This window comes from Protomyctophum parallelum (genome assembly GCF_964188405.1).
Source record: "Protomyctophum parallelum genome assembly, chromosome: 11".
In the NCBI taxonomy this organism is placed as follows: Eukaryota; Metazoa; Chordata; class Actinopteri; order Myctophiformes; family Myctophidae; genus Protomyctophum; species Protomyctophum parallelum.
In genome coordinates, this window is record NC_139707.1 from 17295063 (window position 1) to 17310289 (window position 15227).

A 15227-nucleotide genomic window follows, 5' to 3' on the forward strand; every position below is an offset into this window, starting at 1 on the left:
ACTTCCTAATTTATTTATTATTGCTATTATTTGCCTTATTTGAGGCATTGTATTACGTTTTAGTCAAACTCCTTCTGTTGACAGAAGTGACACACATGACCGTTGAGCAAGATATCAATTAACAACTACTGTACTACTGTACTTGTCAGGCTTGTCAGCATAATCATTTTCTGTTTGAATGTAGGCCCAAGTCAATCAATATCTAATCCAAAAGAATAACCAAGCTCTGACAAGAGGCCATAAGTCTTCAGAATAAATGGGACAGCCGTAAATTTCACACTTGGAAACTGGATGTTTTCCAGTTAATAATATACAGTACCTAAAACGTTTAAGGCTGATCACAACATGACATAAAGATACTGTAGTGAGATGCTTCAGAATAGAACTTGTGGGCGATTGTCAAATGAGCTCCAGCAATTCTTTGCTTTCCTGCAGACCGTATACCCACTGTGTCACATACTGTGTAGGAGATATCAGCTGCAGTCTTAGCTTTTGCGATGGCATGTTATAATGTGGGGGGGAGGACATCTTATTATGTTCTCAAATACATTTCAGAGGCCATGCTCTAAGCTACACAGTAAAATCCTCCAGTTTTAAGTTTTTATGAATTTTCGGAACACTGGTTCTTAACGTGCTCCACGGATCCTCAGGGGATTCCAGGGGGTCGCCGGGTAAATAATTGTTAGTTAGCCTGGGAACCAATTGGAGTTATTAGACCCTTCCGGGTCTGTAACTCTGAGAGAGTACAAATTCCATACTGTACATTTGGTGTTAAATTGATCATCAAATGGGGCCAGTGGCCAGAGTCTTTGAAATTTAAAAGTTTTAAAAGTTTTTGAATCGCTGCAGTAGAGATCGTGCATAATAGTGATGCCCGTAGTGCTGTATTCCCTTTATTTCCCCCCCCCCCCCCCCCCCCTGATTCCAATACCCTTGCAGTAAGACTTTATTCCAGTATCCTTTGCTTTCTTGTGAAAACAAGCAACATGCAGCTTTCGCTCTATAACTGTGTGTGTGTGTGTGTGTGTCTATAACTGTGTGTGTGTGTGTGTGTGTGTGTGTGTGTGTGTGTGTGTGTGTGTGTGTGTGTCTGTGTGTCTGTGTCTGTGTGTGTGTGTGCGTGCGTGTACACGCGTGTGTGTGCTTGCGTGTGAGTGCTTGCGTGTGTACTCTTGTTGTATAGCAGCAGCAGTAGCATCTCCCCATGGTGCCAACAGAGTTGGTTAATTAGGGCTATGGGCAGGCAAGGCAGCGTGTAATTCACAGTTATTCTTGACACATGTTCCATTCGCCACTAAATACTAACAATTAATCTTTCAAGGCATGGAGAGAGAGTGCAGGCCTCTCTGTATGATGCAGCCCATTACAAGCTCACAGACACCTTTTAATCCTCATTTATACTTTGCCTTTCAACAGTAGTATCACACACATACATTTCTGGGGCATCAAACAGTAGGGCTTTGGTGGATCAATGTTTGAAGAAGTGACATTTTTGTCATTACAATTGATATTTCAGGATGCAGGACTTAATTTGATAAATATCAGAGAAAAACACTCTGCACACTGCAATCTGATGCCAGTCTCTCTCTATTTGAAAGGCTGGAAAATGGAAATTAAGAGTTTACATAGTACACATAGTAAATGCATAAACTTTCCTTAATGATTATATCTGGTTTCAGTATTTATTTATAATTTATTTTCTCTATTATTAAGTCTTAAACTGAATATCTGTTCCTCATTTATGTGTATACAGTACATGTGGTATCTTCTAGTTTGCAGTTTGCTGTTTAATAACTATCTATAACCAACTATCAATAAACTGTCAACGGTTGGACTTAGGCAACCCTGTTTCTTTACTTGTGTCTTAAACATTTCAGACCTAGTAAGCCTATGTTGTTTTCAGTTATAGACAGTCATGACAAGCCATTACAGCCGTATAAAATGTCCCTGTTTTCTATTCAAAAAACACAATTATCCCAAAATAGGGCCCTTAGCCAAGTCAAGTCTACATACGAACAGTAAATCACACACATGCACGTTTCACGCACACACACAAACACACAGAGAGAACATGCTGTTCTCCAACATAAGTAGAGCCAGGCAGAGGAAGTACTTTTCTCGTATTAGTCCTCAGATTTATTTTAAAATATATGTTCTACCCAACAGTTTCCCACAAAGAATATGTTAAATTAACATTTATTTTACTGCTAATTACTATATAATTTTGACATGGGGTAAAACCACTGAGCATAAAATTAAATACTTAATACATCCTTGTTCTATTCTATTGAATCTGTATAATGCATGATGGGTGACAGGTAACTAACTCATCATAGTCATTCCATCAATACAGAACACACAATAACACAGTTACAAGTGCATTCAGGTCGATGAGTTTGTCACCTGAATCTCGCTTCTGAGACACTCTCACTTTAGATTTTGGAGTCAGTTTGATTTGTCACGTGACAAGCACAACAGATTGTGCACAAAGGAAAACCATATGGTCCTGTGCATTCAGGAAGTGCAGTCTAATCCCCAACCAAGGCCACCTGCTAAAGATGGCTTGCCTCCCAACATGATGACAGCTTTACATCTAATGGTCCCTAATCATCCCCATTAGCTGCTAATGTAACCCCACACACTACCCTGCACACCGCTCACAATTCGCACTGTGGCTTCAGAAGTCACCCCCAACAAGACAAACAACACTGAGGCTGATGCCAAGTGTCTGACTGTGAAGTTAATTCATGGTCCATCGTGCAGTATAAATCAGGCTTGAGCCACAACATCCATAGCCTGTTTTCTCTGTCACAGTTCAAGGAGTTCCATTTCATTATTTTCTTTCATGGGGTTGAGGTCAATTTTGCTATTTGCTGCAGGCAGTTACTTTGCAAGTTCCAAGTAAAGTACTCATAACATAAGCTTTGAGTAGAATACGACTCAAATAGAAAGCTGTTGTTGCTAGGTACAACTTCTACATGAAATAATTCAGATAGACCACTCTGAGGACTGAGGCAACCACAACTGAGCCTACAGTATAGGCTACACAGTGCAATTCTCAGGGTAAATATTTAAAATGGACCCATAACATCAAGTTAAATTACAGTTAACACAATATGAATGATAAAGTTAACACCCATTCATTATAGCATACTGCATACGTCTTATATCCAAAATTGTGTCCCAGATTCTATTTAACAAGTGGTATTGTGTCCACGGAATACTCTTTGTTGAACACAGTCACGGAAGTCTTGCATGTTAAATGGCCGTTGATACATTATTCATGGCTTCCTTTTGTGCACACTCGACCTGTGTGTCATTAGGCAACATGGAAACAACAATAACGATTTAAAATAAAAACTCTGGATCCTCAACATATTCAGACAGCACCTGACAATAGTTGACACATGCTGCAAATAAAGGATTTGTGCGTCCTCCTCATATTTTTGCCAAAGCTGAGGCTAGAGCCAATAGAGCTCCTATGATATTCCTCCTCCAGATATTCTCTGCATCCAGCCGCTCCAGCGCATCAACCACTTCTTATGTAACCCTCTTGACATCACACTCCTCTTGCTGTAACCCATGTGTGACAAGTTTGTTCCTCCTGTCATGCATACACCATGCAAAGAAACATAGTTTCCCCATTAGAGAACCATCCAGTTTAACAACACAGCAAAAGCACTATACATTAGACATACTGTACAGTAGCTACGTGTTCCTCATTCCCATAATGAGCGTGTTGTGAGAGAGAGAGTTAAAGATTCAACCTCCTAAAAGGAATGTGATATTTCGTCTAATTTGCAAGAGAGAAGGAAAATAATTCAAAAATGACTATAAAATTAATGTGAGAACCTGGTGTATGCGGTAGAATGTGGATGGATGCAGGCAGTAATATTTTTAGACCTAGTGAGTAAGGTGCACACTTGAATATCAGTGGTGAGAGAGCAGAGCGGACAGAATAACATGCAGGAACAGAATAAGAAATGAAGGAACCAAACACTCACTTGTTACACTGGAGCCTCCAGCTTACACGCACTAGAATCAGACCGACATGCTGTGTTCATGATGGCAGAGAGCGAGAGGGTTTCTTTTACCTGTCTGCACAGACACACCAAAGTGCTTAAGCATCGATTATGGTGAATGCACCGCAGCCCCCGATCTTTAGCGATAAACCCAGCCGGCTCTCACCTCCAAACAAGTCCCTATGCGCACGTGAATCTCAACGATAGTGGCACGCACAGGCTTTAACGTGCACAAGCCTCTTTTCACTGCCTTTTGCCCGAGACCAGGCTCTGTGTGCGTGTGTGTGTGTGTGAGAGAGAGAAAGATAGAGAGAAGCCAGGGCAGTGTGTGCGCGCAGCAGTGGCAGGAGCCGGGAATCAGTATTCTGGATGCACAGATGGAGACAGAGTGTGGAGGCAGTGACGTGGCTAGAATAATCACAGGTTACCAAAGCTCATGAAACATCTGGGCGGAGGGGGGGGGGGGGGGGGGGGGTGTCCCTCTTATTTTCTTTATAACTCCGAACACTTACTTGATGTAGCAGTCACGCCCCTCTCTATTGGTCCCCATGTCCCATCCATTGGGTCCCAGCGATGCATTCCAGGTCCCGGTGGGGGGTGGCCAGCCAGAGCACTTTGTCCTGTGGCTGGAGAGACACAGACAGGGGAAGGCTTGTCATGTGGTGGTCACGGACTGTAACATTAGGTATTATGTTTAGTCATTTTGATGAAACCTCTGTGTAGCCGAGCCAAAATCATCCTTCAATGCAAAGCCAGTTAAGCCACATATTAAATTAAATTTAAAAGTTTTTCACACATCTGCAGCTAAAAGTCTAAGAATCTTGAAGACGCATCTTTGCATAAAGAGAGGCTTTGTGTGATCACAATAGGAACAAGTGAATCAGAGTGCAGTCGTCAAATGTGATAAACAATGTTCTCTAACCAGCGCTCAGTGAATACTAACTCAATTAATTATGTAACACACAGACACGCACGCACGCACGCGCACGCACACACAAACACACACACACACACACACACACACACACACACACACGCACACACGCAGCGTTGTCAGGCTTCAGTCTTGTGCTTTGAAAGGCATGAAATTGGTTTTATTCCTAGATGTCAGCACATCGTCTGTACTGCTCGAAGCCCCAAACAGTTCCCTTAAAAGTGAGTTATTTGATATACTCAACTCCAGGACGAATTCATCAGGAAATAACAGAATACCTTATTACCGTATAAGCTATTCCCAATATTAACCAAAGAAATGGGTAGCATTAACAGAACTCCTTGATTTTACTTGGATTGACTCCAGTTTTAAAACATCTCCCTATTTGTACTACTATTCTTATTATTCTTATTATTCTTATTATTCTTATTATTCTTATTATTCTTAATATTCTTATTATAATACAGCATGCTACAGGTTGTCATACAGGACAGTCTGCAGTTTTTTATATCCCCACAAATAGGGCTATTACCCCCCCACCTCTCTCTCTCTCTCTCTCTCTCTCTCTCTCTCTCAATTCAATTCAATTCTCTCTCTCGATCCATCTTGCTGTCTTTCTCTCTCCTCTGTCTCTGTGTGTCGGCAGAGTGGTGATGCTGTGAGAGCAGTGGCAGTAAGTTATGTCACTTCAAAGGCTTGTCTGTGTAACAGGGCTCTTCACATTCATTATTCAAAGCTCCTCTTTCTTCCCCTTTTAATGCCTCCCCAGTTACTGTACCAGTGTGTGTGTGTGTGTGTGTGTGTGTGTGTGTGTGTGTGTGTGTGTGTGTGTGTGTGTGTGTGTGTGTGTGTGTGTGTGTGTGTGTGTGTGTGTGTGTGTGTGTGTGTGTGTGTGTGTGTGTGTGTGTGTGTGTGCGTGCGTGCGTGCAATCCGTGCATGTATATGTGCGTGTGTGTGTGTGTGTGTGTGTTTCATACGATATGCATGAATAACATAACAACACATGTATACTGTCAATTCATCAACACACAACAGTAATAAAGAGGGAAAGAAGACCTTATGAAATATGAGAAAGTGTCATTCACTGAAGCAAAAGACACAACAAAAGCTTTGAGGTCACTTAAACTCATCATCACCCAAGCACTTCAACTTTCTACTGGATGCATTCATTCATTATACATAATTCATACTGAATTTATATTATATGCTGTGTACATACATACGTATAGCCTATCATAGTATATCAATATACATTTAAATAAAGAAATAAACACACATACGCTCGCACGCACACACACACACACACACACACACACACACACACACACACACACACTATTGTGTATGTATTTTGTGACATCTATAGTAATACATTAAGTCAAATGGTAGTTGTCTGTGTTTGCTTATTTAAGACTGGCTTCAGAACAGTAGAGCAATCAGATTTCTGTCCCAATGCGATCTTGCATTCAAGTACTACTGTTTCCACATGGATATGGATTTATCTGACCAACAGTACATTAGCAGGGAGCAGGCCCTGGGTGTATATTTAGAACATATTTCCTCCAGCATAGCTGGTGTGTGTCTACATGCTTGGCTCTGTCTGACACTGTGGGAGCCGTGTTTCATCGATGTGGCCAATTTGTAGCTTTTGAACAAAGCAGGTTTTCAGTCCACAACCATCTTAGCAACAATACTGTTAGAGTTAAAGGTGTTGTGCTTTAAAATGCTCATATGTAATGCATGGGAATCATTAGCCTTTCATGAAAGTGACCCCAAAAAGATAATGGAACGTTCTACTCACAGAATCAGACGATGTGCCTTCTGGATACCATTCTGGACTGACAAAGAGTTGTGCCAAATCCATCCTCTTTCAGTCAGCCATAGCCTATCGTATCTTTTTAAATGGCATGGTCATGGATATTGTGATTTTTGATTTCTTTGTTCCGTCCACCAGAGGTTGCATTATGCCGCTGAGACAGAGTGACTCTGTAGAATAATAGCTAGCTTCCAGAGGAGTTGGAGAGGTTGACACAGTGGTGGACAGTGAAACTGATCCTCCTCAGCAGGCATTAATAAATTATGTCTGTGCTGTCATGTAGGCCTGATAGAGTTGCTAACCCATGGTGCACAATTCTTGAACAGGTTATCCAAGAGTCAGAGGTAGGGAAACTAGTTCAATTCACAGGAATGTATGTATTATGATTCCATAGGATTTATTTTAGAGTAGGGCCGTATAAAAAGGGAATATGCCCATAATGGAGGTTTTTATCTTTTCATGTACATAAGCAAGACAGAGTCTAAAATAATTGGTGGTTACACAAACCCTCAAAGATTGACATAGGTTAGGAGTGGCTAGCACCCCTCAAAGATATTAAGTCAGGTGTCTTAGAGATTGACAGGTGTAATGTCAGGCCGCTACAAGACACTTCATCCCATCACATTCCCAAATATAAACTAACAACCATAAAACTACAACATGCACTCTCTCCCAGGCAGCCTACTAGCACCATAATACTGTGTTAAAAGTGAGTGCAGTGCAGCACACGCACGCACGCACATGTGCACGCACACACGCACGCACGCGTGTACAACACTATGTATTTGTACAATAGGCATAATTTCACACATCTAATCTAATATTTTTGCTCAAAGATTGAAATCATCCTTGTCTCAAAGCTGTGCCCATTTTTTGTGATCTAAATTGACCAAAGACTAACTTTGAATACCTCAGCATTAGCAAACTGTCTAAGAAGCCTGGGAAAAGATCATTTTTCAGCCATTTATAAAAGTTGCATGAGGAATTGGATCCTTGCTTTATCACGCCAGCTCACTTTCACTTTCTTGACTTCGCTGACTTGCTGTATGAAAAGACATTATAGCAGAATCCCACCATAAAGTCTGAATTCCGGTTGTTGGATATTGTACCCATGTTGGACAGGAGAATACCATGCAGCTAACTAGCGTATTCTAACACAGTCACTTAACTGTGTAAATAATTCACACAAACCACACCACAGCCCTGCCTGCTGGTATTGCCGATTAAAGGATGATTCGAACCAACAACCAGTCTCAGTCATTATCGTCATCACAGCCACACAATCACAGTAAACTTTTATTCTCGGATGTAGGCCTACATTACACGGCAGCCATTCAAATCCAAGCTAAAATGAATATGTTAAATCATGATGAGACGCAGCCATAGGCCCCTCTATTGCCCCAATTATTGCCAACATTACAAACCTCTCCATCAGCCAGGGGCACAGCCAGCAGGATTTTAAACTAGAAAGAGTCACCCTCTGTGCAAAAAAGGAATCAAATTAGAAGCCGACAACTACCATCGTGTTTCTATTCTAGGCTCTATCTCGATTCTCGAAAGTTATAGAGAGTTTAGTATTTTAACAGGTCAAAAAGCGCCTCAATGGAAAAGACAAAGAAGAAAAAAAGTACAAATTACAATCTGGCTTCAGAACATTTCACTCCAGGCAAATACTGTGGCATAATCATGTTGGACCTCCAAAAGGAGTTTGACACTGTACATCTAGCCGCCGCGGATTCTAATGAAAATCATCCCATATCAACCAGTATAGGCTCTATTGGAGCCTACTGGCTTCTATTAGGAAAATGCTCAGACGTCTGATCTGGTGTTGGTCGCGACTATCACTAACAGAAACCTAACGTCAGTCTTAACCGGCCACACGTAAGTCCCCTAACCTAATATCAGTCTTAACCACCCACGTAAGTCCCCTAACCTCATATCAGTGTTAACCGGCAACATAAGTCCCCTAACCTCATATCAGTGTTAACTGGCCACGTAAGTCCCCTAACCTCATATCAGTCTTAACCGGCCACGTAAGTCCCCTAACCTCATATCAGTCTTAACCGGCCACGTAAGTCCCCTAACCTCATATCAGTCTTAACTGGCCACGTAAGTCCCCTAACCTCATATCAGTCTTAACCGGCCACGTAAGGCCCCCTAACCTCATATCAGTCTTAACCGGCCACGTAAGTCCCCTAACCTCATATCAGTCTTAACCGGCCATGTAAGTCTGTTTCACTATGTTTTCGCTTCAGCGGCAGTAATTTCACTTCTGTGTTTCCTAATTACAGCCAGTAGGCTCCAGTAGAGCCAGTAGAGCCTACTTTGCATTGTAACCTACCTACATATCGGTTGATAACATTCGAAGCCGATGGTACATCACTGTTCGCGGATGACTCGACACTCCCTCGGGCAAGGGCAGATTGCAGTTTGAGGAAGCCCTTAGCTCTGAACTCGGTAGAATCTGCACCTGGCTCACTGATAACTATCATTACACCTAAGCTAGCCTGGCCCAGCCAGCGTGCTTTCTGGTCTAGAGCGCTGGAGAATATTGGTTCACTGATCAGAGGCCCCCACTGCCCCCCTCTGCCCCTCCCCTCCCTGGTAGAAAACAGCAGAGAAAACACTGAGGAAACCTCGTGCAGCTCGGGTTTAACATTGAGCACTTCCGCATTTTGGACACCAAATGTTGGTGCGGAAAAAAATGCGGAAGTAGACCGTTCTTCCGGGTGCTTCAAAACGACACTGAGCAACTTCTATTGAAATGAATAGCAGGCGGCGGGGCTGTAGCTCTGGTCCTCCCTCTATCCTTTATAACTCTATGGTTCCCCTAGGCTTTCATTTTTTGAGCCGTAGCGAAAGGAAATAAAAGCCTGGGTAACGAGGCTACACCTAGGCAAAACTGAATCCCTTCTTTTTGGGTCCAGAATAAACCTCTGCAAGGTTCAAATACTTCATTGTCAAAGTGGGCGACAATGTCATCACAAGGAAAGATGAAATTACCTACCCATCTTAGAATGCAACCAAAACCAACCAAAAAATGGTAACAAAAGTAATCAGAAAGGTCAACCAAAGAACAAGTTTTCTATTCAGGATCTCCTTTGTGGTCAGGAGCACTCATGAGTCATCCAATGCCATTTCGACTATGCATGCACCTTGTGGTACTTTAGCACCTCAAATGCATTAAAAACAAAATTGCAGCCCTCGCAAAACCGTAGTAAAGCAACTTGCAATGGGCCTGGTCTTCAAGATAGCATAAAAACAGGGATACCCATGTACCTGTCAGACTATTTCAATAGCGTAAAAGACACACACAGGCATAGCACCAGAAGGACTTGATCTCACTGAACCCAGTTTCGGCACAAAAATGGGGTCAAATTCGTTCTACTGCTCTATCACCAGAATGTGGAATGCCCTACCAACAGTCCTAAAAGTGTGAGTCCTTATACTCCAAAAAGTCTTCAAAAGTCTAAGCTTATCAGCGGAAATGACCCCCACCCCCCCATCTGTTTACTGTAAATATCTTTCATTTTTATTACTACTACACACTAGGACCTCAATGGAAACAAGCCCTGGGCTTATTGGGTTATCCTTTTAGCATTCTCTATTATAAATCACTGGCACCGTACGTTGTTTGCAAACTGTTAATAAAGTATTCAATCAATATAGCTTATCTGATTTGATTTAGATTTTCTTTTCTTCTTTTTTTTTACCAATCAAACCCTGACTATATTAAATAATTGTAAAAGAGTATTCGTATTTCCACCAATGGATGTGCTGTGTTACAGTACATGAGTAGGCCTACTTTCCTATGTTACTTCCTCTGTGCTCTTGGATCTCTCTTGAATTCAACAGATGTTTACATGCAGGTGGAGAGTGCTCATGTAATTCTGTTTGGATACTGTATGTAATCTATCTGTGGACAAACAGCAGATGAGATGACCAGCCCCTGGGAGCAGAGGGGTGGCTCAGACAGAGAGGAACCAGTCTGATTAAAGGGCCTCATTTCTCCTCTCTCTCCTACAGTAAGCCTCCTGTTGGGGGCAGAAGTACAGAAAAGTGTGTCCTGTTTGACTTGACTAAACACTGCCACTGCACTACATGAATGCACTGGTCAATATAATAGCTTATAAATACTGTGGCCCATAATATCTGTGTATTGTTATAAATGGTCTCATCATCAATACCTGTACCTTCACCAAAATTTGATCAATTCTTGTGAGCATTTTGTCCATTTTGGGCCAGCACAAATCGACAGGCTGTTTAGTTGGCTTCGGCGGAGAACAAATGGTGTCCACCGCCTACACACTGTATGCAGGAGTTGATACTATAATTATCACACCAACATGATCAAACCTGAAAACTACAATTCCTAGTTTGTTTCCATATTGTGTCGGTAGTATTGGCATAGAAAAAAGCTATTCATATCCAACTGCACACAGCGTTTGATGTATGTATTTTTTGGGGGGACAAAATCGCTGAATGTGCCTATTGCATTTCTGTATTTATTTTGTTCGTTATTTTGCAAGTGATTATATTGTTGCCATGGGCAACAGCACTAGCACTATTCAAGGCAGCTCTCTGGTGGTTCTCTAAAGAAAGCTTTTCAGGCTCTGTTCTCCTTTGGGTGGAATAAGAAAATGTGTTTGGGAGACAACCCAAAATTATGTTCCTGGTATTTTACACTGAGTAAGTGAGCACACTTAAGTGCCACTGGCACTGACTCTAAGCATTGTTAACAGTAATCCAGCGTATGTAATCCAGAGTATTAGAACCTAAAGGTCTACAATAAAATATGTAGTGTTCATTTAACAGTGTAAAAATGGGTTAAGGTTAGTTGGGCCAATTTTTGCACTGGAACCTGGGAGTTCTCTGGCACCACCTAAAGGAGGCATTTTGGTACTGTACACCACCCACACATGATACAAGCTGTTATATTTCATTGCATTCATCTCCATTTGACATCATGTGATGATGAATTACACCATTATATTGTGAGTATTCTTCAGGTTAGTTAAGTTAGAATGCAAACACTTCCACACACACACACACACACACACACACACACACACACACACACACACACACACACACACACACACACACACACACACACACACACACACACACAAAACTACCCACATATACAGAAAACGTATACGGTTATATGTTTGGCGGGCATCTCTATGTTGAAGGTTATACACTCTTGGGGCGCTGGGGGCCTCTGCAACCACATGCCTCTGAAATCACCCCTGGTGCTTTAATGAAATACCCCCTGGTACTCCTTGTTTTAATGTAATAACTACAGTACAGTACAAGCCCTCCAAGTTGCTGACCGTTGGTTCCATTCTCATGCTGTTAATATATATACTATATATAATATATATATATATATATATATAATACTTTAAAGTATCACTAGCTGTAACGAGGAGGATATACAGAAAAGTGATTTTCTGTAGCTGTATCTTTTCATAAACCTCCATCAATCTATATTGCACTGTAATGTGCTGTGGACCCCCCTGTGGTCCATGTTACAATCTCATTGTGCTATTCATTGCTTCCATTCTAAAAGCTCTAAAGTAGAGAACAAAATAAATGGTCGGCTGAGACCTCTTGCACTAGCCAGCTGGCTCTCAGTCTTTGCTGGCCCCCCAGCCATCGCATTCGCTGGTGTCTTCTGCTCTGAGAGTTTCTGATTTAAACAGCCATGAAAGACAACTCTTTTGGTCCCCTTGTACTCTGATGAACATTTAGGCTAATCAGATTTTATCCAGTCCAGTGACTTCTGTGTGGAAAATGTTGCACTTTTAAAATAGGACTGACCTTGGCTCACGTAATGCATTGATTGAGTTATGCCTCTTTGTAGAACATGCTTCTACCACCCACAACACTGAGCTGAAATATAGTCAAATTACTCAATTTCATGAGCTTTTGAACTCATGAAGAATGTATTTATCATAGTTCATATTTCATAAATAGCAAATAACTATTAACTATCGCAGAGTAAAAGGTTAAACGTTACACAGACTGGATTTTACTGTGTACTTCTTCTTTATTTGCTTGAGTTAGAATGACACAGTCCCCAGATCAGTCAAGACCTTTCCATTTACAACTTGTAGCTTATACGCTATGTGGTCAAACAGGGAAACAGGGAAAGGTGTTCACTATAGACATTAACACCCAGTGAAGAAAATCAAAACAAAGCGAAGAAGTCACATTTGGGCCAGCAATGTTATGTAGGAGCTACCTTATAATTGAGTAGGAGAGATTTCATGGTCTCTGTGTAACACATACTCTGTGCTATGGCTTAGGCTTACTGTGTGAAATGTTCCATCGTCCGCGCCAGAAAACAATTTAATATTATTGACTGAAATTCTGGCGGCAGAGACAAAGCTTTTGCAGCAGTGCTTGCCAGCAAACAGGGAATATATTATGTACATCATTATTAACAGTGACAGGATGCAGGTGGTCCACAGGGAGCCATCATGTAAACTGTAAATGTGTCCATGGCGGGACACTTACAGGCAGCAATGGTCCCCTCAACTGAAGCAGCAGCCCTGTCTTCCCCGTTTGCTTCCCCTGTTTAACTGCAGGTCTGGTTGTTAATCTCTTCTAGTGGATTTGCCTACACTGGAGCAAAAGCAGCATTCTGTGCATGACTCAAAAACCGTCACTCTGTGAAATGACCCTAATTTTGCTAATTAATCTTGTTATCTATTTGAGTCTATTAATAAAATAGAAACTGATGTACAGTGTATAATCAGCCCTGGATGACTCATGTAAGACGGGCAACTATATTATGATAAAAAATGGTTGTGATAAAAAAATGGTGAACTGATCTCACAACCAATACCTATCCTGTGGTGAAGCTCAATCCCTTAGGAGGATTACTGTAGAAAATCATGACAATCTAACAATCCAACACAGACGTGGGTATGAACTGTCCTCCAGGGCAATGAATGAATTAAACCTCTAATCACTTATTATTAAAAAAGGCATCGTTTCAAGGGAGGGGGGGTGGGGGTGGGGGTGGTGACACGCAGCAAGGGTCGTCGGGATCAGGACTCAAACCTCTGACACTATGCCCAGACGCTATGCCCAGACGGCTATGCCCAGACGGCTATGATGCCAGCCGCCCGGGCCAATGATAGGTTTTAAATATTAATATTACAATAAGATGGTCTATCTTATATTTCTTATTGTAAAGACTGTTACACTGTAATATTGAGTTTTTTGTACAAGGCAGAACTTGGGAATCCTCAGCACTTTATTCTGTTAGGTCATGGAAGTTTGAGTTAGAGAACTGCACGTGTAGCTCCAATTAAGGTCCAATGAGGAACTTTGACATAGTAAGTACATTTATTGGAATAGCCTACAGCTTTTGCCCCCATATTTACGTAGAATGGTTTCTAATGGAAATTATTCAGTATAATATTTACCCAGACCCCAGTAGATATTAACAAAAATAAAGGATTGTCATAACACTGCAAAATCCTTAATGTTAAAAACATATAACCATGTTTGTGCAATTATGTTATTTTCTGAACTTAAAAGGCAATATACAGTATATACACACATTTGTGTTGTTGTTAATGTACAATCTTGTACAGTTAAATGAATTAACAAAGTACAGTAACATGTATGTACTGTATGCATCAGCATCTGCCATCCACAGTACACCCACCCTCTCCCCACTATTTCACTCGTTCATTCGCTCCACATAGAATCGCACACCAAGTTATTCCCACCGACGTTTGACAACCATTGCAACATGCTACTCCTGTACTCAACATCTGTTCCTGTCTCCTAAATCCCGTATCTGACCACAGAAGAAGAAAACCATTGCCATGCAGCGGTAGACATGCAGGCATGCCCACACAGTGCTAGCAGCATCCATCGGACTCACCCTGACAGCTTTGGCATCTTTACGAAGCTGAACACATCCATGTGTGCAGCAGGGCTACAAACAAACCTACTATCTACTTTTCACTCCGGCTCCATTGTCCCACACTGTTTAGCAGTAGGGAAACAAATAATGAACAAAACAGAGCTTCCACAAGTCAGGTGGAGAGATTAGTCCTGTTGTTGGGGCTTCTGCATGGCTGAGTGATTGCCGACCGTGTCCTCACTCTCAGTGGTGTAAATCCACAGCCCGTGGAAGAGGATGTGGCAGCTAGCGCAGCATCAGTCTCCCCTGGTTACATCCTTCCATTCGTGCCTCCGTCAGCCAGCCAGCCGCGAGAAAGCCACATTCATTTAATATCCATCGCTGTGGAATCATGAGCGGGAGTCGCGGCACAGTTACAACAGCTTTGGAAGAGACGCGGAGAGAGAGCAAGTGCGAGGGCAGGGAGGGAGGGAGGGAGAGCGAGCGAGAGGCTGGAACGGAGTGATAGAGATGGAGAGAGTACGAAGAAAAGGAGGAGGGTAAGAGATCAATGGGAGATAAGG

The 15227-nt window shown here is 41.9% G+C and overlaps 1 protein-coding gene across 1 annotated transcript in view; it reads right to left on the reverse strand.

Moving 5' to 3' along the window:
• The window catches only part of LOC310866605 (FERM and PDZ domain-containing protein 4-like), a gene marked incomplete at its 5' end in the record, with an annotated part of 28885 nt that extends 14162 nt beyond the window's left edge, over window positions 1–14723 (reverse strand). Inside the window, 2 exons of the mRNA XM_083776267.1 lie at window positions 4535–4648; window positions 14683–14723. Coding sequence (XP_083632393.1) covers window positions 4535–4648; window positions 14683–14723 — 155 coding nt within the window. The remainder of the gene's footprint in view (window positions 1–4534; window positions 4649–14682) is intronic.
• Window positions 14724–15227: the final 504 nt, after the last annotated feature.